Raw genomic sequence first — 23951 nt, 5'->3', positions numbered from 1 at the left:
GGGCGCTCCCGTTAGTCGCCGTTGCTCCCGTTAATCGGCGCCGGCAGCGATAAAAGCCGAGCCCCGGACGCCCCGCCCGCCCCTCGGCCTCCTCCGCCTCCCTTGGCTCCACGGGCGATGCGCGGCGCCGCGGCGGAGTGAAGGAGCGGCGCCTTCTCCGTCCTCATCCTCCTCTTCCTCCTCCTCGCCGCCGCCACCATGGGCGACAGCGGCGCGCCCGGGGACGTGAACTCCAACGTGCTGGTGTCCCGCAGCACCGGGGACGCGCAGCTGGACAAGGCCGTGTGGCAGTGGCTCAGCTGGGACAAGGTGGGCGAGCGGCGACAGCGGTGACAGCGTCCGGCCGGGCACAGCGCGGCCCCGGCTCCGGGATGGGCACGGGTGGGGTGTCCGGGTACCTGCGGCACCGCCCGGTGCTCACCTGGGCAGAGGTTGGGTCATCCTGGTGCTCCCCTGGGCAGGGATGGGGATGGATGGTGCCGTCCCCGCACCCGGAGCGCTGCCTGGCACTCACCTGGGCAGGGATGGGCATGGGGATGGTGCCATCGTGGTGCTCACCTGGGCACGGATGGAGCTGGGGGTGGATGGATGGTGCCGTCCCCGCACCTGGAGCGCTGCCTGGCACTCACCTGGGCAGGGATGGGCATGGGGATGGTGCCGTCCTGATGCTCACCTGAGCAGGGGTGGTGCCATCGTGGTGCTCACCTGGGCACGGATGGAGCTGGGGGTGGATGGATGGTGCCGTCCCCGCACCTGGAGCGCTGCCTGGCGCTCACCTGGGCAAGGATGGGGATGGACGGTGATCTCCCCACACCTGGAGCCCTGCACCTGCCCCACCTGCTCCTCCTCGGGCTGGGGATGGATCAGCAGCTGGTTAAAATGCTGTGTGAGTGTGTTTTCCCCGGGAAAGGCACAGCCCGGGTTCTGGCGTTCCCCTTTTCTTGTCAGGAGCACTGCAGGCTCGGTTAATTCAGATTAAGCCACCCAAGCCATGGTAACAGCGTGGTGTTGGAGGGTGTTTGCCTGTCCTGTGGTTGAAAGGGTTACTTTGGGTTTTCTGAGGGTTTTTTCCGGCTGGTTTGTCCAACCATCGTGGCCTGTGCTTTCAATAAATACCTTGATGCTGGGGGAGGGTGAGCTGCCAGTGCACCAGGGGTTTGGGCTTCTGCCTGCTTTTCCTTCATTTTTATTTTAGCTTTCTCCCTCCTAAGCCCCTTTTGCCTTTATTTTTATCAGCCACAGCAGGCGGCGTTGGCTCTGTTTCCTCTCCAGCCTCACCCTCCCAGGATCAAAGGGGGAGAGCTGCAGGCAGGTGCCACCTGATGGCTCTGAGAGGATGGAGCTCTCTCCTGCCTGGAGATGTGGGGTTTGTTCCTCCTGGCAGTGTGGTTTATTCCTCCTGGAAGCGTGGGGTTTATTCCTCCTGGCAGTGTGGTTTATTCCTCCTGGAGATGTGGTTTATTCCTCCTGGCAGTGTGGTTTATTCCTCCTGGCAGTGTGGTTTATTCCTCCTGGCAGTGTGGTTTATTCCTCCTGGCAGTGTGGTTTATTCCTCCCAGCCCTGCAGAAATTAACAGGTGCCATCTGCACCTCCTGCCCCCAGAGCTGCTGCTGTTGTAGGAATATCCGGGGGAGGGAAGGAGGGCAGGGAGGAAATAGCATTCCTGATAACACATGTGATAACCCGGCGTGAACCCCGGTAAATATTTTATTTTTATAACGTCTCGTGAGTGCACTGAAAGGCTTCGGCTGCTTTTATCGGGTTGTTTTGCCTTCCCTAAACACGTGTGAACGTCCCCGGGGTGTGGGAGGCCGGGGAATGTGGCAGGAGCAGGGATTGCTGCAGAGTGCCCACCACAGCCTTGAGCCCCCCTTTGCACCCCCGGCTTCCTGAGCTGCAGCGATTTTGGTGCCCTGATAAAGGAAAAATCTATTGTGCACTCTGCTCCCAGCTGGGGGAGGCTCCTGCCCTGCGGCTTAATTGGGAATTGCTGGCTGTAATTAATTACCAGGGCCGTGCTCTGAGGTTTGGGTGTTGGTGCTCAGAGGAGGCAGAGCTCCTGTGCAGCCCTCCTTGGTGAAGGATGCCGAAAACTGGGCATTGCTCTCCCCTTTCTCCCTGTAGTTCCTTTTATTCCACGTCCCGATTTTCCTATTTGCACCTCCAGGTGTGCCTCGGGATTCCTGGGAGGGTCTGGGCTGTGTCAGGCTGCTCAGGGCACACCTAGTTACCTGCAGAGCCTTGGGCTCCTGAAGGCTCAGCTGCAGCTCCCCATGGGAGGAAAACCTGGAATTGTGACCCAGGAGCTGTTTGGGCCGACCCCTCTCACTGCATCCTCCCGGGATTTTCCTAATTCATGGCTCAGGGTCGTTTTCCCAGTGGAGGGTTCCTCCTTGCTGATAAGGTGCTTTTGGGGTGTTCCTGTGATTTTTGTGGCTTTGGAGATGCTTTCCAAGAGGAAAGTGACTTGATAGTCAATAGCTTGAGGCCAGTAACTTGCTCCAGCCCTTTGCCTTGCAATATTTTTGCTTATTAAGAACTTAAAGTGAATTTTTAAGGATAACATTGAAAAAATGGAGGCCACAGAAAAATCTTCATTGAAGCTCAAACCAGCTTGAGGCTTTCCCCCTTCTTTCAGCTGCACATGCATGGAGTGTGCAAAACAAAACAAAATTGCTGTGAGTAGTAAATTATTTTGACAGGGTATCACCTTTGAAACCGAACTCTGGTGCTAAGTGCAGGTGATTAACATGATTAGGTGTGAAGGAGCCATAAGACATACTCATTAATGCCCCTGTCTTTACTTCTCTGCTTATTCCAAGAGTTGGACCCTGGTGAGCCACAAAAAGTGTGGTTTTTGCCCCAGCAGTGACTGTGCAGTATATGGCAGAGAATATATATATTTTTTTTTCCTTTTGCTTAATAGTACTTCAGACCTTTCTGAAATGTGCTGCAGAGTGTCCTGCAGGTTGTGACCCCAGAGCTCTGCTTCTGGCAGTGACTTCCTATAAACAGCTGGTTTTTATATATATATATACTGTAATAATTTAAATGATGTAAGCAATCCAGGCCAGGGCTGCTGGGGGACCTGCAGGGATGAGGAGCAGGGATGCCCCGTGGCACAGCCAGCTCACCCAAAAACCCAAACAGCCAGAAACCCCAAGAGAGCCGGTGCTGCTGTCCCTGTGTGCCCCAGCAGGGTGTGTTCCCAGGGCCACTGTCCCCTATCTGCCCCCTCCTGCTGCAGCTGCACAAGGGCAGCAGCCTTTTCCACAGGGAGCTGCTGCCTCCTGATTGGGGCCTTGGCCTGGCCCCGGTGGGCTGTGCTGAACATTTACAGACACCAGGGAGATGGATTAGGTAGGTGTCATTACGTAGATTGGGTCAGTATAATTTATTTTTTACTACTTTATGTTGGGTCAGTGTAATTTATTTATTAGATATTAATTTATATTAGGTTGGTATAATTTAGTTATTATATATACATTTATATTGGATCCATTTAGTTTAATTATTAAATACACATTTGTGTTGGGTCAATATCAGTTATATATCATAATATATAATATTGTTTATTATATTGGTATACAATATAGATTATATATAATCATATATAATTTTATCTCATATATATGATCATATATAATATATTATCATATATAACATATCTAATATATAATATAAGTGATTTTAATTTAGTTATTATATATAATATATATAATATTATGTATAATTTAGTTGCTTTATATGATATTTATTTACCGTATATACATTTATATTAGGTCAGTATCATTCAGTTACTATATACACATTTATATTGGTTCAGGATTATTAATTTATTATAGACACATTTATATTAGGTAAATATCATTTAGTTATATAAATGTATTGGTCAGTATAATTTATTTATTATATACACCTTTATATTGGTTTGGTGTAATTTATTATATACACATTTATATTGGTTTGGTGCCATTTATTATATACACATTTCTATTAGGTAGCCTAGATTTATTGTGTACATATATATTTCTGTTAGATAGGTGTCATGTATTTATTTATACACGTATCATGAAGTTGAAGTATTCCTAGTGTTTGAGGAAGGTGATCAAATAAACAAATGTCTGGCTTTTCTGCAGAAATTCTGGTGCTGATGGTGTGGTTTGAAGGTGTGAATTTGGCCTAAAATCTCTAAGGAACTTTTCTTTTTTTCTCTTGGGAAGAGGAGCCATCACAAAATCCCCCGTGAGCCCTATGCCCTGATGTCATAACTGCCAAGCAAAACCAGCAGAACCCCTGTTTTTGGGGTGTTTTTGGGATTTTCAGGGGTTTGCAGTGGGGTTAAATGCCAGCAGGGTTGTGGAATTCCCAGGTCGGGGGGCAGACGGTGCTCGGAGCCAGGCTGGGTGTTGCAAGAAGGGAAATGTGCCCGTGACACTCCAGCTTGGGGGAAAGGGCAGGCTGGGCAGCTGGGAAGGAGTAAAGGTGGTGCCAGGCTGGAGTAAAGGGGATGCCAGGCTGGGGTAAAGGGGATGCCAGGCTGGGGTAAAGCAGCTGGGAAAGGAGTAAAGGGGATGCCAGGCTGGGGTAAAGCAATTGGGAAAGGAGTAAAGGGGATGCCAGGCTGGGAAAGGAGTAAAGGGGATGCCAGGCTGGAGTAAAGGGGATGCCAGGCTGGGGTAAAGCAATTGAGAAAGGAGTAAAGGTGGTGTCAGGCTGGGGTAAAGCAGCTGGGAAAGGAGTAAAGGTGGTGTCAGGCTGGAGTAAAGGGGATGCCAGGCTGGGGTAAAGCAATTGGGAAGGAGTAAAGGGGATGCCAGGCTGGGGTAAAGCAATTGGGAAAGGAGTAAAGGGGATGCCAGGCTTGGAAAGGAGTAAAGGTGGTGCCAGGCTGGGGTAAAGCAGCTGGGAAGGAATAAAGGGGATGCCAGTGTGGGATTTTATTCCTTAGGAAATTGAGTAGCTTCAGTGAGAAATGCTCGTTAATCTGTTTTTAAAAGGAGTGTTGGTGCTGTGGCTGGAGCGCTGCCTGGGTTTTGCAGAGCCCCGTGAGCTGTGGGATGTGTGGTGATTTCTGTGCTGTTTGTGCAGGGGAGCAGTGCAGTGTGCCCTCGAGAGCTGCAGAGGATGCTGTGTAATTTAATAACTGTGTTTTAAAGCCAAGCCGTGCCCTGTGCTGGTGTGAAACGAGGTTTCCAATGCTCCTGCCCCTCAGACTCTTTGCACATCAGTCATTTGCTGTCTGGCTGGCTGCCTGTGAACAGCTGAGGGAGACGCTTTCACTCTGCAGTTTGGTGCCTGTTGTGCCCCGTTGTTGTGGTTTGTTTTTGGGCTGTGTGGTGAGCAATGCCTTGCTCGGGTTGCCAGCCCATCCAGGAGCCTGGACAATAATGCCTTGCCTTTTATTTCGGAGCACACAGATACAAAAATAATAAACAAAAAGTTGTTTGAAACCCACATGTCTAGTGTTCAGGGTGTGCTGTCGAACTGCAGAAATAATTTCAGATTTCTCAATGCATTTTATGGATTGTTTTTCCTCCTGCAGAGCCTCCCCCTGGAGTGTGCTTCCCAGTGCTGCCTGACCCCTGATTTAAATGTCAGGGCAGCTTCAGCCCTGCCCTGCAGATGCCATCTGCCTTTTCTGACCTTTCCTTGCCACCCTGCTCGGGGCAGCTCTGCTCTGGAGGGGCCCTTGTGGGGTGGTGATTGAGGGTCCCCAGGACGAGGGAAGGGATGAGAATCTTGACTCCATGTTTCAGAGGGCTGATTTATTGTTTTATGATATATTATATTAAATGAAAGAGAAAGGATACATCAGAAAGTTAGAAAGGAAAATAATAGTGAAATCTTGTGGCTGCTCACAGCCTTGCACAGGTGGCTGCCATTGGTCATTGAGCCAAAACAATTCACATGCTGGGTTAACAGTTCTGCAAATCACATTGCAAAGCAGCAAAACAGGGAGAAGCTGAAGCTTCCCAGGAGAAGGATCCTAGTGGAAAGGTTTTATAAAACATGTCAGTGGCACCTTGTGCCTCCAGAGCACTGTTTTCCCCTCTGCAGGTGGTTTTCCAGCTGTGTGAGCACTGCCATGGGTGGGATCTGGGTTGCTTGGTGGCCAGATGGATTCGGTGTGAGCTGGGTGGCTGAGGAACCAACAGCAGAGCTGTGCAGAGCTGTGCTGGGGCCGTGGGTTCAGGGAAATGTGCCTGAGCAGGGGATCAGTGGGTGAGAGCCCAGCCTGTCCCCCCCAGAGGGGCTCAGGAGCCTGGCCCAGTGCCAGGTGTCCCTGCCCATGGAATGCTCTGGTCTCCAAGGTCCCTTCCAGCCAAAACCATCCTAGGTTTTCTAGGGTTTTACTGTGCCTGTTTCCTGTGGGTGGGGAGGAAGGAAATGCTGCTTCGAGGTTTGGGTTTTTGTCCATCCTCCGGGGGCAAAGATCAGGAATGGGATTGTGTTATCTGCCTTGGGATAAACAGTTCCAAAGGCTCTGCTCCTCACACAGAGAGGCTGGGAGGCGTCCTGGTGACCAGACAGCCGCATCAGTGGCTGCAGGAGCTCCTGAATCCTTTGTTAATAAGGATAATGTGGGAGTAATGGGGGAAGTGAGTTAGGGCGGAGGCCGGCGCACGTGCGTTTTATAGGACAGGAGGGGTTTGCCCTGGGAATCACCTGGAGCTGATGGTGACACAGCTGAGCCCTGACTGGGGCATGCCTGGGTGTGTGTTGCAGAACCCGAGGACGAGGGAGCAGATCGAGAGGCTGCTGCAGGACGGGAAGCACCGGGAGCTGCGCCAGCGCCTGTGCTGCCGCCTGAGCTTCGGCACGGCCGGGCTGCGCTCGGCCATGGGCGCCGGCTTCTGCTACATCAACGACCTCACCGTCATCCAGTCCACGCAGGTGAGCTGGGCACGGCCCTGGGGGAGCCCCTGGGCCGGGGGGAGCAGCTGGGATGCTGCTGGGATGCTGCGGCCGGGGAAGCGTGGGAGGCTCAGCGCTCAGAGAGGATGAGGTGGCTTGGAGAGCTTGGGCTGGGCTGGAGTTTGGCCACTGCTCAGTCTGCCTCACAGCCCTGCAGCTGGAGATCTTAGGAGCTGCCTTAAGCTCATAAGATATGCTTATATATTTAATATATAAATACTTGTGTTTATATATTATACTACAAAAACAAGGCGGTGAAAATAACCCCAAGGAAAGAGGCGAAGCCCCAACCAAACAAGCCTGTCCTTTTGTTTTCAGCACAAGCCGTGGGCTGAGTAAATGACATAAACAGCTTATTTGTGACCAGCTCTAGTCTTGAATGTGGAAAATAGAACGGGCTGGGGTATTTGGAACACTTGTGCTTGGGAAACCAATAAAATGTTTGTTATGACAAAACTTCTCAATTTTTCCTGTTTTGACAGATACACTCCATTTCTATGAAAAGAATAATCAAAGGTAGTTTATGACATGATTTGGCAAAGATTGGTAAAACCTCTCATTTAGTACTGTGCACCTGAACTTTTCAGCTGGTTTCTCTTTGCAGGCTGATGCTCTCCCCTCCCTCAGGACGTGTGACTGAAATGACAATTTCTCTTGGCCTGGGGTGGAGGGCTGTGCTGGGAACTGGGAGCAGCTGGGGCTCCCCAAAGCTGCTTGCCGTTCTGTTGTGTGAGCTGTCCAGCTGGAGCCCACACTCTGTGGAGAGGCCAAATTCCAGTGATGTTTTGGAGGCTTTGTGTCCAAGTGTTGCTTTGAATCCCAGCCTTCCCTCTGCTGGTTCTGCTGTGCAGGCTCTCCTTGGCCCTAGCAAAAGGCCTCCTGTAGGTGTGTGCCCTGCAAGCTGGACACGCCCTGGGATGGTGCTTCCTGCCCTGCTGCTCCAGGTGTGCCAGCCTGCTCTGCCACAGAGCACGCAGTGGCATCAGCAGCTCCAGCTGGGCTCCGGAGGCAACGGGTGATGGAAGGGGTTTAAAATCAGTGTTCTGTTGCCGGGGCTGGGGTGGTTAAAAGCAGCCAGGCTGCTCAGAGGAGCCGCGTGTCCCTGGCAGCAGAGGGGGTTTGGGGTGATCTCCCTGCTGTGGGGTGTGGGTGCTGCTGGCTGAGCCAGGCTCCTGGCACAGAGGGAGGAAATTCCCTTTTCCTGGGCAGGAGCGTGCTGGCAGGCTCGGCTTGGTGGCACTGCTGGTGTTTGGGAGCTGCAGCCCGGGGTGGTGCCTGTGCACAGCTGCTGTTTTTGGGTGTTTGTTAGAGCTGCAGGGCTAATGGGCTGGGGCACGTGGCTCTGGGGGTGGGCTGGAGCTTTCTGCAGTTTCTGGAGTGAACTGCAGCACGTTCCAGCCTTTTCTGAGCACTTTGAGAGGGGAGGGCAGGAGCAGTCCAGCCCTGGCTCTGGGCTTGCCCTTGCCTGCGACAGGAATAACTGGCCAGTCAAATATCAGACTTGTAATTAATACTTCCTTCAGTTAAAATAAGCTGTGGTGAAGTTGCACGAGTGTTCTGTGTCCTTCATTTGAGCTGTTTTTTTTTTCATTTGCCTTTTTTTTTTTCATTTGATCTTCACTTGATTTGATTATATTGATATTGTGAAAAGTCAGGTCCAGGAAGGCACAGAATATTCAGCACTTGCTGAGGGCTCTGCTGAAAATTGCAAGTTTTAAACTCCACGTAAAGCCCTGATTCCCTGGCTTTTCTCCTGCTTTGATGCATGTCCAGGTACTTTTATTAGTGGGAAAGGAACCTGTCAGTGATCAGTGACAAAACCAGCCAGCTTTGCATCAAGGAGTTTCCTGCTGCTTAAAAAGCAAAGCTAAAGGTAAAAGATGAAAAATGTGGATGCTGGGCTTCATGAAGCTGTTCCTAACCCTCTGGATTTCATCAACCAAAAATCTTTGTTTTATCCTTGATACCATCACTGTTCCCTCACCTCTTTTGAACTTGAGCATTCGGGACAGGCCGTGCTGTAGATGTGGGACCAGATCCTGCTCTTTTCCATGGATTCTGCGTCAGGAAATCACCTGAACCACGCCGTGGGAGAGGCAGTTGTGGCACTTGAGGCACCTGAGGAGAATTCTGGCTTAGATCTGAGTGCTGACACCTGCTAATGAGCCGTTAATTATTGCCACCAGATGCACTTGTGCCTCCTTTAGAAGTGCTGGGGGTTTAACAGCTGAAGTAATTGGGGACACTATCAAACCCCGAGTCTTGATAAGGGGAAATATAAATTCTTTAAATTGAGGAGCTTTCCCAGGAGAGGAGTTAACCCCAGAGGTGCTGGAATCCCAAGCTGCCCTCGGGGCACCTGGAGGAGGATTGTGTGAGCTCCAGCTTCAGCTGTGCACTCTGGGGCTGAGCTTCAGGGGCTGATTTTGAGCAAGCTGCTCCATAGCAGAAAGTGAAGACATTGCTGTTTTCCTTCATAATATTAGCATAAATCAAGGGTCTGCTGTAGGAGATGTGCTGTTCGTGTCTTTAGGCGTTATTCAGATTGTTCAAGCCAACCTGAAGAGTTTTCCCCATTGCTGTCTCCTCTCCTTGCAGCTGAGAGGAGGCTTTGGCAGGGTGAGCCCTTGGTGTGCTGTGGGCTCAGTTTTGGGTTCAGGTGGCTGCAGCAGGCGATCACAGCCTCCAGAGCTGCCACCATTCAAACAGCTTGCTTTGTTTCAGTGACCACTGGGGCAAAACCACTGCTGCTTTTGTGAATACTATTGGAATAATTTTGTGAATATATTGATGCGCTTGAGCTGTGTCTTGCCTGCTGACATGATCCATCCTTTGTGCAAGATCACCTTCAGTGTTTGTGTGTGCTGCAGCCCAGCTAATTCTCCTTTTCTCCTGTTTTTTTTGTTTTCTCCAGGGGATCTACACGTACCTGGAGAGGAACTTTTCAGACTTTAAGCAGAGGGGCTTTGTTGTTGGATATGACACACGAGGTCAGGTCACCAGCAACTGCAGCAGTAAGAAGTATGAGTATTGATTACATCTGCAAGACTAGAAATGAAATTGTGGCTTTGAATGCTTTCTGTCCTGTCAACACTTTGTCTTTTGGTTTGGGATGAGCTGGGCACACTCTTCCCTCTCCCTTTTCCATTGGATCAGTAATGAGGAGAGGCTGGCACTAAATCCTTTGTTTGCCAGCTCAGGAGGAGTATAAGGCTGCTTGCTCTCCACCAGGGAATTTACAGATTAAATGCACAGGAACATTAGCCTTAATGTGCCTGGGGAGAAATTGGGACATGAAGGTAAATTCAGAGTGTGAGCATGCAGGTGGAAACCCCTGGATATATTAATGCACTTTTTACACTCTCATTCTCTGGAATCTCACACCTGGTTTAAGCTTGCTTGGGGAGGGCAATTCCACCTGCAGCCTGCTGTAACCCTGTGTGTTCTCACTTTGAGGGGATTTTACCTGGGATGCTTAAATGTGGACTTCCAGCAGTGGCACACTGTGCTCCTTGCAGGGAAGGGGAGCAAACTGCTTCCTGAGTTCTCTAAGGAATCACAATCCCTTGTCACTGGGGAGCAAAACCCACGTGGGTGATGGCATGCTGTGCAAAAAGCCAAGCCAGTAGCTCATTAGTGTTTCAGTAAGAAGGAGTTAATTATTTTAGTTATTGTAGTAGCTAACAGTTCTTTTCCTTTTTAAATGTAGTGGTGTTTAATGTTTTGGGGTGCAGGAGTCCCTGTAGCAGCAGAGCTCAGGGTGCAGTGAGTCTCCTCTCCCCTGGGATGTGCGTGTCCCATTTTCCCCAGTCTGAAAGTGGGGAGGTGCAGGAGTGATGTTCCTGTTGAGCCTGGATGGTCTCAGAGGTGTTTCCCACACCCAAGCAGCCCCTCAGCTGCTGGCTGTGTGTTCCTGCCATCCCCAGGGCTGGAATCCAGCTGACTCCCCCAGGGAACACCCGCAGTGCGTTCCCAGCACTGTGGCAGCAGGGCCTGCGGGATGGCAGGTCACCCGGCTGTGTGCAATTCACCAAGCAGGGTTCCGGGGGCTGCAGCTCCCAGCTGAGCTCTCAGGCCCTTCCAGGTGGTGCCAGGTGGCTTTTGGCAGGTGCTGCAGGGGAATTCTGAGTTACAGAGACTCGGGTTGCTGGGGATGGAGAGAGGGGAGTCAGTGTTAATGCCCGTCTGTGAGAGCAAGGTGAGCTTGCACCATTTGATATCTCCTGTTTTGCCTCTGAGACTTCCCTTCACCTCCTGAGCTGTGCAAACAAAGTTTGGTGTCAGTCACCTGGGAGAGAAGGAGCCTCCCTGGTGCTTGAAAGGGCAAGTTTATAACAAAGCGAGATTTAGAACCCTGGGCACTGTTCCTGTTCCTAAACACTCTGGAGTGAGGGGTGCTGCTTTGCAGGGATATTTTTTAGGAGTAGCTCTGCTTCCTGGGCCTGGTGTGGAGCTGCTGGCAGAGGAGCTCTGTGTGGGATTCCAATCCTTTCCCAACCTGCTGCTGCTGCTGACATCTGGAACTCCCTGGGGAGCTGGGTCTGTCCTTGGGCAGGGGATGTGTGTTGTGTGTCTGTGTGTGGGATTTGTGCTTTAACTGAGGGGCTGCCCTGCCCAGCAGCAGCTGGAGGTGCTGGCTCACATTCTGCAGCTGAGAGCTCTGACCCTCACTGTGCTCTTGGTGGGATACCACTCCAGGCATAAGCCAAAAAGCAGTGGAGTGCCTGAGGAAACGAGTGCCTGGAGGTGGCAGGAATTCCATGTGGCTGCTGGGCTGACTGGATGTTTTCTTTTTCCCCCTGGTAGGCTTGCAAAGCTCACTGCAGCAGTCCTGCTGGCAAAGGATGTGCTTGTGTACTTCTTCTCCACCTATGTCCCTACCCCCTTTGTGGTGAGTCACCTTCTCATCCTATTGTTGCACCACACACTTATGGGAGTATTGGAATTTACTGAAGAAGAGAGTTAGCAGTTTTCTTAAATTCTGTGATTTAACAGAAAAATAGAGGCTGCTTGGCACACCTGGCTCCTCAAGGAGGCTGTAACAAGGATGTCACCAAATTCCTCAGTGCCTCTGCTTTTAATGCCTCAAAACCAGGGTCTTGTGGCCACAGCAGCTTTTCCTGGCATGGCTTTAAATCCTTGCTTGCATTCCATGAGCGTGCTGTGTGTCCTTGCTTTGAGGGGATGGACTGGAATGCCTGCAGAAACCTGTGACTGGTTTTTTAGCAAGCCTTTCTGTGAATCCCTGTGTTCTGTGTCCAGGGGCTGCACAATCTGAGTGTAGGCTGTCAGGTGGCCAGTGGAGGGTTGTGTTTTGGTAATTGATGTAAAGAATGTTTTCATGGAGCGGCGCTAGCACCAGCTCTGTGCTGCTGGTCCCAGCTGGGCTGGGGCCCCCTGGGTGCTGTGGCAGGGCTGGGCTGAGCTGTCCCTGCTTCCCTTGCAGCCCTACGCCGTGCAGCAGCTGGGGGCCGTGGCGGGGGTGATGATCACAGCCTCCCACAACCGCAAGGAGGACAACGGCTACAAGGTGAGTGAGCCCTGGAGCCTGGCCAGGGACGCCTTCCCCTAGCCCAGGCTGCTCCAGCCCGGCCAGGGACGCCTTCCCCTAGCCCAGGCTGCTCCAGCCCGGCCCTGGAACCCTCTGGGGTGTGCCGGGGCTCCCCTGGTGTGTGTGTGTGTCCATTGGGAGGATGAGTCATGTGAAATAACTCATCCTTCCACAGGCTGACACACTGGTCTGTGGTGAGAGATAAGGGCACACAGTTTGTGTGTCTTGGGCATCAATCTGCAGTGACATTCCAGAGCATAATCAGCAGCTGAAGAAGTGCCCCAGCACTTTGTGTGTTTGCTGCTGAGGCTTAGAACTCACTTTAAAACTAAGCCAGAGCTGAGGTGGATCCATGCACACAGCAGGGCACTGTGCTGAAGGTGGGGATGATTGAAGAGTGGATCAAGAAAACACAGGAGCATTGGCTTTATTGGTTTTCTGGGCACTGCAGAGGGGTGGGTGGCTTCCCTTGGCAAGCTTGGGACAGTAAAACCATCCACAATAGCAGGTGCAGTGTTTTAACTGAGCATGTCCTTCCTCAGCTCTATAAGAAGCTGAACCAAACTCTCAACTTCAGCTGAGCATTCTAGAAGCCCTGGGCAGGTCAGTGAGTGATGGCAATGCGAGGGAAGGCAGAGAGAGCTCCTGGGGCTGCTTGAGCTGCTCTTGCCTTCCCTGGAACACGTTGAGTAGTTCTTCACCAGCCTTTGTTTGTGCTGAGCTGGAGCAGTGAGTGAGGAGAGAAGCCACGGGCATTTCCCAGGTGCTCCATTTGTCAAGAAGCAATTTGATGGTTGTGTCTTCTGATACGAGCATACCAGGAGTTTGCAAACATATCATCAGTTCACAAAGAAGCAAACAGCAATTTGCTTTTGCCAGGACCCTGGTGTGTTTCCTGGTTTATTTTTGCCCAGGACCCTGATGTGTTTCCTGGTTTGCTTTTGCCAGGACCCTGGTGTGTTTCCTGATTTGCTTTTGCCATGATCCTGGTGTGTTTCCTGGTTGATTTTTGCCCAGGACCCCGGTGTGTTTCCTGGTTTGCTTTTGCCAGGACCCTGGTGTGTTTCCTGGTTTATTTTTGCCATGTGTCTGGTGTGTTTCCTGGTTTGTTTTTGCCAGGACCCCGGTCTGTTTCCTGGTTTATTTTTGCCCAGGACCCCGGTGTGTTTCCTGGTTGATTTTTGCCATGATCCTGCTGTGTTTCCTGGTTGATTTTTTGCCATGCTCCTGGTATATTTCCTAGTCTTTCCCAAGAGCTGTTTGATCTTTCCCAGTTTCCCATGTGGGTTTCATGGTTCTGAAGGCTTTGGGCAGTGCCAGCTGGAGGTGGCAGACACAGAGGTGAGGAGGCAGGGGCAGATGATGGAGCAGAGCCTGCCCTGTGAGCCCAGCCAGGCTGTTGGCAGCAGAGTGTGGGAAAAGTGGCCTGTGAGTCTGTAACAAAGGCTTTATTATAGCTGGGGTTAGATATGGAGTTTCCACTCTGGACGGTGCTTGCAGCTGAGAGATTAGGGCTGTTCAGCTGTGGAAAAACACAGACCTTGGCACCCTGCTTATCTGCTCTGCTCTGGGTTCAAACCCAGGCTGTGCTCCTCTCTCCAGAGGAATGCCAGCCTTGGGGAAGGTGGTGTTTTCCCTCTGTTGCAGTGTGCACAGCACTCCCACATACAAGTGCATGGTTTTGGTTTCTCACATCCTGATATTTCAGCTGTGATAGTTCAACACCAGCTTTTGTGAAAACAGTTGTGGTGCTGTGTTAGCTCCATTTATCAGTTGTGAGCTCAGAGGTTCGTGCTGGCTGACTCCAAATGTCTTGAGAATCGAGGCAGTCTGATGCTGAAACCTCTGTAGGGCTTAGGCACAAAGTAGGTGGAATCCTACAGCTCAAAGAATTTATCAGGTTAATAATCTTTGCAAATAAACTGTGTCTTGTTTTCCTTCCTCTTACCCCAGGTTTACTGGGAAAATGGAGCACAGATCACCTCTCCTCACGATAAGGAGATTATAAAATGCATAGAAGAGTGTGTGGAGCCATGGAATGGCTCTTGGAATGAAAACCTGGTGGACACCAGTCCCCTCAGGCAGGATCCTCTGAAGAAAATCTGTGACAGCTACATGGAGGACCTGACCAAGATCTGCTATCATAGGTATGGTATAAAGCAAAAAAGTCATGTTTTTAAGTAAGCTCTGGGTTGCATGTGCAAAAACTGACTGCAGACAGACTTCCCTGTGTTTTCTGAGGTGTCATAAAATTCAAGGGTCACCATCCTCAGGGTTAAACCTTTTGGTTGAGAATAATAATGAGAATAATCTGCCTTTGGGAATTAAGGTACTGTGAAACATCCCTGTGGAAACCATTTAATGCAAGTGAATGTGCTATGGCAGTGCTGAATAAAATGCAGAGATTCAGAGTAAAAGTGAAGTGCACATGCATAAATAGATTCAGTCTGAAGGTTAGGTGGGGCAGAGGATGAGAATGAAAGGAGGAGGATGGATGGCTTGAAGCAGAGCTGGAATAACTTTTTAAGGTGGTGGAAGAGCTTGAGTTTGATGTAGAAATCAACAGTTTATTCTTGGGAGACTTTGATCTGTCTCAGCAGAAGGTAAATACTTCATCTTCCAGGAGAAGCAGCTTTAACCCAGCGGTTTCTAGTGCAACATAAGCACTTTCTGTGATTCCTTTGAAATTAATGCCGCAATCAGCAGGGCAGTGCACAGAGGAATTGCGGTTTGCTCTGCCTTCCCTCCTGGAAGCAGTGCTGTTGGAGAGCCCAGGGCTCCTGCTGAAGCTGTGTTTGCCCCGCAGGGAGCTGAACGTGCAGAGCAGTTTGAAGTTTGTGCACACCTCTTTCCACGGCGTGGGCCACGACTACGTGCAGATGGCCTTCAGAGCCTTTGGCTTCCAGCCCCCCATCCCAGTGCCCGAGCAGAAGGACCCAGACCCCGACTTCTCCACGGTCAAGTGCCCCAATCCTGAGGAAGGAGAGTCTGTGCTGGTATGCTGGTTTCTAATTCACCTGATTTCTGTGGGGAGAAAACAATCTGAGGGAGAGAACAGGGGGAAATCCATGGGGGGATTTTTCTTGTAGATGTAAGTTGGAAGGCTGTGGGTTTATTTACTCTTACATTTTGGTTTTTTTGTCCCTCCTTCTGCCCCCAGGAGCTGTCGCTGAGGCTGGCAGAGAAAGAAGGTGCCAGAGTAGTGGTGGCCACTGATCCAGATGCAGATAGGCTGGCAGTGGCAGAGCGGCAGGACAAGTGAGTGGTGGGACCCTCTCTTGTGTCTCCCCGCAGAAAAGGAGGTGGCAGTCACAGAACATCCCCAAATTGCCAGGCACAGGCCTTCAATCCACTCTTTTCCTTTTTCCTTCTAGTTTTGTCCTTTGGTACCGCTCCAAATGCGTTTTAAGTCAATTGACCCAGCAAAGAGTAGATTAAATACTTAATGGTGTAATGGTAAATGGCCAAACAAAGCTGAGCTGAAAACTGAGTGGGTGGTTACTGAAGGCAGTAAAATAATTTTGCTTGCTGTGTTTTCATTTATATCAGCCCTACCTTCCTTGGTGGTTGTCATGGGCTTTTTTGGTGGAATGGGCTTTTTTGTTTGTTCTTTTAATTTTAATCCTTTGCTTTCCCCTGCTTGTTCATATTGAACAGGAATTGCTTTTCTCCCACCAACAGGCCCCAGTTCTGATGGCTGTGTAAGTAAAGGCTGAGCAGGCCCTGCCTGCAGTGCTCAGGTTGCTTGGACTGCTCTGTGTGGGTCAGTTCTGGGCTGCTCTCCTGCTGCTGGGTCACCCAGAGAGCAGACCCCGGGGCTCTCTTTGGCCTTGTAAACCCTTGAGGTGTGATAGCTGTGGAGTCTGTCAGTAGGGTGGCTTTGCCTAGAGCAGCTTGGCGGTGCTGTGCTCACATCCCGTGTTCAGTGGCTGCAGAACTCCTCACCATGCCCCTCGGGGTGCTGCGTGCCCTCAGCAGTGCTCCCTTGGCTCTCCCCACAGCGGCAGCTGGAAGGTGTTCACGGGCAATGAGCTGGCAGCCCTGTTTGGCTGGTGGATGTTCTCCTGCTGGAAGGAGAGCTGCCCCCAGGACGCTGATGTGAGCAATGTCTACATGCTGGCAACCACGGTCTCCTCCAAGATCCTGAGGGCAATTGCACTGAAGGAGGGGTTTCACTTTGAGGTGAGTGTGGGTGCTGTGGGGCTGTCCCCATCCAAGCCCTGCTGGTGGCCTCAGGGGGTGAAAAGTGGGCAGGGGACATCCAGGCTGTGAGTTGTGAGGGATTCCAGCTTGCAGAGGGTGTTGTTGCACCCACACAAGCCTGATTTCAGTCTCCTCACTGTTCTGGGACTGGGGGATCAGCGTGGGCAAAGCTCAGTCCCAGGGACACGAATGAACATCTGGATTGCAGATAACAGCAATGCCTTAGCTGTGGTTGTCCAAAATCCTGCTGTGTGAGGGAAGGGGATTTGTGCAGCCTGCCCTGCTCACTCTGAGTGTTGATGGGTTTGTAAGGAGCACTTGGAGGTTACACAGTGGCCCTTCAGGTGCCCTCTGCCAGTGGCTTTTGATTTTGGGCTTGCTTCAGGCAGAGGAACTCCTGTGTTCAGACCTTTAATGCACAGCTTTGTGAAGAACTTGCTGAAAAATAAACTGGGGTGCTCTCCCCAGACTGACAGTTCAGCTCCTGCATCCAAATTAAATCTGATTTCTGTTGGGCGTTAGCCAGAAGAGAGGTAAGTGCCTGAAATCACAGCACAAACATACAAAGGGCCAGGCCTCGTTTATACATGTCTTAATTAAAGCCATGTGCAATAGGAATTGTTTTGCCAAAAAATGAGGAATTGAAATTTGAAAGGAATGCTGAAAACCATTTTGAGTGACTGGCCAGATAATCAGGGTGAATGTCAGTTCCCTGTACTGGGTTTGGTTCTCTCTCTAAAATACTGTTTGTTTTGGGTTTTTTAATTGAAAAATGCCATACTTGACTGAAAGAAAAAGAGAAGCTAGGAATCTACAGAACCTCTTGTCCTTCTCTAAAAGCTGCCCTTCCTTTTTATTTGCAACTTCCTTCTCTCCAAGAAAGCAGTTTCCAAGCTTTTGGCTGCTTCTGCATGATTTATGTAAACACCCCCAGAGCAGCTCTCTCCCCTGCCAGCAGCTAAAAGTGTTACTTTTATATTTCTGTGGCTTTTCCTCCTGAATAACTGTGTCTCATCTGGTGAGCAGCACAGATGATCTGATGTGATCTGAGCACCACAGCCCCTGACACACTTTTCCCTTGGTCTGGTACTCGTGTCCTACTTGAGTATCCCCTAGGAAAATCCTTTCCAGTGGCTCTTGGACTCCTCATAAACGGAAGATACGACTTGTCTGATGCTTCTTTACTGTCCCTATTCTGCTGGTCAATTAATTAGATTTAAATTTAAGGAAATCACTTGAAAAAAATCAGAAAAACCATCCTTAAGCTTCAGTGTTTTGACTCTGCAGCAGTCTTTCCCATTGACCCTAAAATTCAAAATATATTGTTATATTTTCTCTTTGGTGTTTTGGTGGTTTTTTTGGTTTTTTTTTTTTTTTTTTTTTTTTTTTTTTTAGTCTGAACTGAACAGTGGCTTTACTTTATTTGAATTGAATCTAAATTGTAAATAGGTATTTTAAGCCCTCTTTTTTTTCCCCCATTTTTTAGGAAACACTCCCTGGTTTTAAATGGATTGGAAGCAGAGTGAAGGATCTCCTAGACAATGGAAAAGAAGTTCTGTTTGCATTTGAGGAGTCTATTGGTATGAGTGCTGGTATCCCTTTAAACTGCTGAGACCTGAGTGGGGAGTGTGACTAGGAGGGACTGATCTTACCTGTGAAATAAACCACAGAAAGTGTACTTTATTTTTATCCTAATAGCTAATAGCATTGATATTGTGCTCTCACCAAACTGACTTGCCAACTCCCATTATAAATTGTACCTGACTTGCTGATTCTGGTGTTTGCTTATCTTTCCAGCCCTCTAACCCCCAAAATCATTAGATTAGATGAGAAATCATTAGGTTTCTGCTGCCTAAGCAGCAATAAAGCAGCCTCCATGTCCTGGCCAATTTTCCTTTGCAGGATCAAAGGTTAGAGCTCCAGTCAGGTAAATCAGAGTGATAACCTGTCAGGTTATTTTCCCACCGTCCCTTTTTTCTTCCCAGGCTTCATGTGTGGCACATCAGTGCTGGATAAGGATGGAGTGAGTGCAGCCGTGGTCATTGCAGAAATGGCAACTTACCTGCAGAGCCAGGGCCTGACCCTGGCACAGAAACTCGTTGACATTTTTGAAATGTGAGTGGTGGTTTTCATTAGAATATTCTCCTCTGCTGTTCTGGAGCTGGGAATCCTCTAAGGAATACTTATTTAAATATGAGTAAATGTTTGTGTCCCTCAGATGCTTTCACATTGTAAGTTGTTTTGGGGTTTTGGTAGGATGGATTACAGCCCATCAGTAGTGCAGATATCACAAGGGGTTCCAGGAGGGCTGGAGAGGGATTTGGGACAGGACACAGAGAATGGGTTCCCAGTGCCAGGAGGGATCTGTAACAGAGCAGGAATGGCTAGGGATGCACTCCCGGCAATAAAACAAGGGTGCTGTTTGTCAGAATTAAGCCCTGTACTGAGATCTTTGGGTACAAAAGAGCCAAACCCCTCTGAATGTCACAATGAGAGCATCAGTGTGCTTGCAGGTACGGGTATCACATCTCCAAGACCTCCTATTTCCTGTGCTACGACCCTGCCACCATCAAGAAGATCTTTGAGAGGCTGAGGAGCTTTGAGGGCCCCGAGTCGTACCCCAAGAGCTGTGGGGCTTACAGCATCCTGCACATCAGGGACATTACCACAGGCTATGACAGCAGCCAGCTGAACCACAAGTCTGTGAGTTACAGGGTGTCTGTGCAGGGCAGGGCTGCACAGACCCAGGTGCACGGGGAGGGGCAGGTGTGGGGCGCGGTGCTTGCTCTGACACACGGGCTGCTGCTCACTCGCTGAGCTTGGCGCTGCTGCGGCTCCTGAGCCCCCAGGGGCTGCTGCAGGGGCACTGAGGGGCTGCTGCTGTGTTGCAGGTGCTGCCAGTGAGCAAGAGCAGCCAGATGATCACGTTCACCTTCCAGAACGGCTGCGTGGCCACGCTGCGCACGAGCGGCACCGAGCCCAAGATCAAGTACTACGCTGAGATGTGTGCTCTGCCCGGGCACAGGTCAGTGTGCCAGCCTGCTGCTGCCCTCAGCAGCACACCGGGAGGGGGCTCTCGGCCTCTGCTGCAGCAGGGTTCTCTAACAAACCCGGTTCCCCCGTTACATAGGGTTAATAAGTGCTCAGGTGACAAAATCACGGAATTGTTGAGGCTAGGAGAGCTCTCTGAGGTCAGAGTCCAGCCTGTGACCAACCCTCACCTTGTCAGTGGGACCAGAGCGTCACATCCAGGCTGTTCTCTCTCTGCTGGGGTTGTGTTGGCAGCCAGGTGGGCTCCCGCTGCCTTTGGGCATCTGCTGTGTCACCCTGAGCTGTGGGAGAACAACCGGGTGTTGTTCACCTGGGCTGAGCCACCTCCAGTTTCAAACTGGGGGGAATCCAGTGTATGTTTACAGCGCAGAAACCTCCTCTTCATGACTATGGCATCATGGAATGGCCTGTGTTGGAAGGGGCCTTCAAGACCATCTTGTTCCACCCCTCTGCTGTGGGCACCTTCCACCATGCCAGGTTGCTCCAGCTGGGCCTTGGACACTCCTGGGGTGGGGCTGCCATGGGCCACCTGTGCCCAGGCCTCACCACCTGATTACCGCAGTATAATTGAAATTAATTTCATTAAAGGAGGAAAAGGCCACTAGAGGGCTCTGGGCACCATCTTTTCCAGTCCCTTCCAGCCCGAGCCACGATAATCCTGCTAGAAAGGAGCTTGTTAAAGCAGGAGTCTCCACACCTGGAGAGGTGGGAAACGCAACAGAGCAAGTCCATCCCCATCGGGTCTCACTGTTTGTTTGTTTATTTAATTCTGGGCATTTCCCAGCGCTCTGACCCGGGCCTGTTCTCTCCTGCAGTGACAGAAGTGTGCTGGAAGGAGAGCTGCAGAAGCTGATAGAGGCTCTGATTGAGGATTTCCTGGAGCCGGCCAAGAACGGGCTGACCTGGCGCTCTGCCTAGAGCCCGGGCAGGGGAGGCTTGGAACAAAGGACCCAGGAGCAGAACCAGTCCCATCTCTGTGTCTGTGTGTGTGTTTCAAACAGCTGCGTTCTCTTTCTGTGCAGAAGAAGCTTTCTTTTGTCAGGCTTTTCACCAAACTGGGACAAGGAGAGGAGGTCAGAGGAAAGGGTGGGATTTATTGTTGCAGTTTTCAGTCCTTTTGACCAAAAGTTTAATTAACCCACACCAATGCAAATGAACTGCCCGGGTACCTTTGAGGCAGCTGAGCTCAGCTGCCACATCTTGTCTTAAACTCAGTTCAGGTACCTGAAACACCTCTTTTTGTGTGTGAGAAAAGGTTTTAAAGTTTTAAAGGAGTGACCGCTCCACACTGACAGCAAAGGCTGCTGCTTCCCTGCAGCTCTGAGACCTTCCTTACAGGTCTGCACGTCCAAAAGCATCCAAGCAGAGCTCAGCATTTCTTGTGTGGGCAAATGGTTGGCATTTTTCATCTAGTTAAGAGTTCTTCTGTTGGTAAAGGTGTTCTTGGGCATTGTAGCTTTCCTGTGTGTGTCTTAAAATAATTGGCAGTGAAACAATAGTGGCAACAGCTGCAGCTTGGGGTTGGAGTGGCCTGGTGCCTTTCCAAGGCTTCCAAAGGAGCAGGAACTTGGTCACTCCTTGGTAAAATTGCCCCTTCTGGCTACTGCAGGCTCTGTGTTAGCTACTTTTTGTCACACATCTCTGCAGGGCCTTAAGCTTTCTTGATTTTCTGTATTCATTTTTTGATTTAAATGCTAGTCAGTGACTTTTTGGTTTTTGCTGGCCTGTATTTATATTGTCTGTGTATTAAAAAAAAAAAAGAACCCAAACAAAAAAAAAAAAAAAAAAAAAAAACCAAGGAAGAAAGTGAAGACTAACACAGTTGCTAAATTGTGACTTCTTAATTTTTTTTTTTGTCATGTCCTGTCAGGTAATTTGTTATAATAGCACTTTGCAAATACTGTTATTCAAGGGTGAACTTTCAACAGCTTCTCTCATTTGTTTCCTCCCTTTGCTCAAATAGCAAGTGGGACTTGTAATCACATTTTCCAAAAATACCACCCAAACCGATACTCAAGTTCTCCCTGAGGTTATATTGGATTTTGGGCAATAAAGGCCCTGTTTGGCACAGGGGAGCTGGTCCTGGAAGCTCCCTGCTGTCACTGCAGCCGGCAAAGAGAAGCAGCAGCGATTCAGAGCTGGGTTTGATCTGAGTGGAGGTGATGGGAGAAGAGCCCCGGGTGCCCTGGAGTTGGAGCTGCTGTTCTGCCACTGTTGCTGCCTCTCCACAGTGATCCTGCCCCTGCTGGATGGCACAGGGGGTGGGTTGGTGTGTGTTGCCTCTCCATGGCTCCGGAGAGCCCTGAGGGGTGGGCGTTTCCTGCTCCCAGCAGCTTTGCACTATGTCCATGGAGAAGTATTTCAGTGTCTATGAATGTACGCGTACTAGAGAAGGTCTGTGTTGCACAAGTTCTGACCTGTCACTGCTATTTATTTATTTTTTGTATTTTAAGAGAAAGTATCTCCAAATTGTTCTGCCAGTGAGTGAAATGTATCTCATGCCAAAAGCTTGGGTTTCTTCTACCTTGACTGTACATTTGACTGACATGGAGGGGAAAACAGGCAAACCCAGACACACTCAGAGGAGGATTTTGTTGCTGTCTGTGCTGGCTAGGGCTGGGAAGGCATTTCTGACTGCTGCTCTGCCTTCAGCTCTCCCAGAAAGGGTGCAGATGTGGATCCCCACTGCACTGAACTCGAAGGAGCTCCTGCTATTCCTTCCATTGGCAGCAGAGTAAACCCTGAGGCGCTGAGGGTTCCGTTCTCCAGGCAGCGAAGAGAACAAGTGACTTGGGACATAATTTTGAACAAACAAACACTGTAAAAAGCATAGTGTGTGTGTGGTGAGCCCAGCTGTGTGTTATTGTAGCAGTCTTGTGAGTGATGGCTGTGCTCCTGCAAAGAGCAGGAATCTGCAGCTTCCCAGAGATCTGCTTTGTGTCAGTAGGCAAGCGCTAGAAATGGAGAAAATGTTTTCAAAGAGTGTTGTTAGAATCTGTTCCTAGTCTAACTATGCTTAATTAAGAAGAAAACCCAGCTGTGGGGCGTTTTGTGTCTGGGATTTTCCCCGTGGGTGGGTCTGACAGGGAGCTGGAGCTGTAGCGATGCTTTTGGGAGGACAGCAGCAGGCACAAGGTGTTGAATGTACTTTCAGGGTATAATTACTATTTGCTGTTTTGAAACTGCTGCTACTGTTGTTTTCCTACTGTATTGGAACTGTTTGATATGTTTATACTGTTCCATTTGTGGAACTCCTTTATCTCCTCCCTCTGTTCTTGCATCCCTTACTTCTGTTACTGTGAAGGACTGGAATTCTCGTTTCCTTGCCCTGTAACTTTGTAATGCATCGTGGTAGAATTCACTGGGTTTGTGCACAGCCTTTCCTCGAGTTATCAGCTGTTCTTTCCCACTTCTCAGATAAGAACAAAGGCCTTTCTGCCATGAGTACAAAGCAGGTCACAGATCAAAGGGGGCCGTGGATGTTTCTGAGGTGCTTCCAGGTGAAACACACCTTGTCAGAGCTGGGCTGTGGTCATACAGCCAGTGTTGGATAAAATCCCCAGGTTTAATTTCTGAAGTTGTGTGTCCATGGGCCTGGGACAGGAGCTCTGTTGGTTGCCTCCATGCCCACATCCCTGGTGGTGCTCAGGTATCACTTTGTGTGCCCCCCCTGCCAGGCTCCTGAGGGTGCTGGGGGTTCCAGCCCCCATTTCCTTGCACCAGTGTTTGTGTGGCTCTGGTGGGAGCCTGTCCCTTGGGCAGGCTGGGGTGTGTGTGCTGCCTTAGGAAGCACTGGATGGTCTCTAATTTTAAAACTGGTATCACTTTGTTTTGTCTTCCCCTTTTTGTCCTCTCCCCAGCTAAGAGAGGGCTCCTTGCATGGTGGCACTGGGTGGTTACAGTCCAGCTTGGTTCCCTCTGCTCAAGAATGGCTTTGTGCAGGTGACTGAGGTATCCCAAGTTGCATCATTCCCCCTGCCTGGCACCTGGGGGAGTTCTGGATCTGTACTGCTGTTTACCTGGTGTCTGTTCTGTAAAACTGGGGTGTATTACAAATACAGAGTGAGAATTTGCACTTTTCTGAAGACTTTCTGTGTACTGCTATGTGGATTTAGCTGAAAGAAGTGTTATAAGTAATAAACTATTCCCTTCGTAGTCTCAATCCAGGTTTCCTTGTCTTCTTTAGCCAAACAATTGTGCCCCAGAGGCTGAGCTGGGCTTGGAGGG

General features: G+C 50.1%; 1 protein-coding gene across 1 annotated transcript; it reads left to right on the top strand.

The window, feature by feature from the left end:
- On the top strand, window positions 1-23886 carry PGM2L1 (phosphoglucomutase 2 like 1). Its single transcript, XM_063150264.1, has 14 exons — window positions 1-309; window positions 6731-6898; window positions 9834-9940; window positions 11726-11810; window positions 12366-12449; window positions 14424-14617; window positions 15277-15466; window positions 15631-15728; window positions 16472-16652; window positions 18160-18253; window positions 18659-18788; window positions 19187-19376; window positions 19565-19698; window positions 20540-23886. The coding sequence occupies exons 1-14, from the start codon at window positions 199-201 to the stop codon at window positions 20640-20642; spliced, it is 1869 nt and encodes a 622-aa protein (XP_063006334.1). The 5' UTR covers window positions 1-198; the 3' UTR covers window positions 20643-23886.
- Window positions 23887-23951: the final 65 nt, after the last annotated feature.

Source organism: Melospiza melodia, chromosome 2, assembly GCF_035770615.1.
Source record: "Melospiza melodia melodia isolate bMelMel2 chromosome 2, bMelMel2.pri, whole genome shotgun sequence".
In the NCBI taxonomy this organism is placed as follows: domain Eukaryota; kingdom Metazoa; phylum Chordata; class Aves; order Passeriformes; family Passerellidae; genus Melospiza; species Melospiza melodia.
This window is presented reverse-complemented; position numbering and strand designations above follow the sequence as displayed.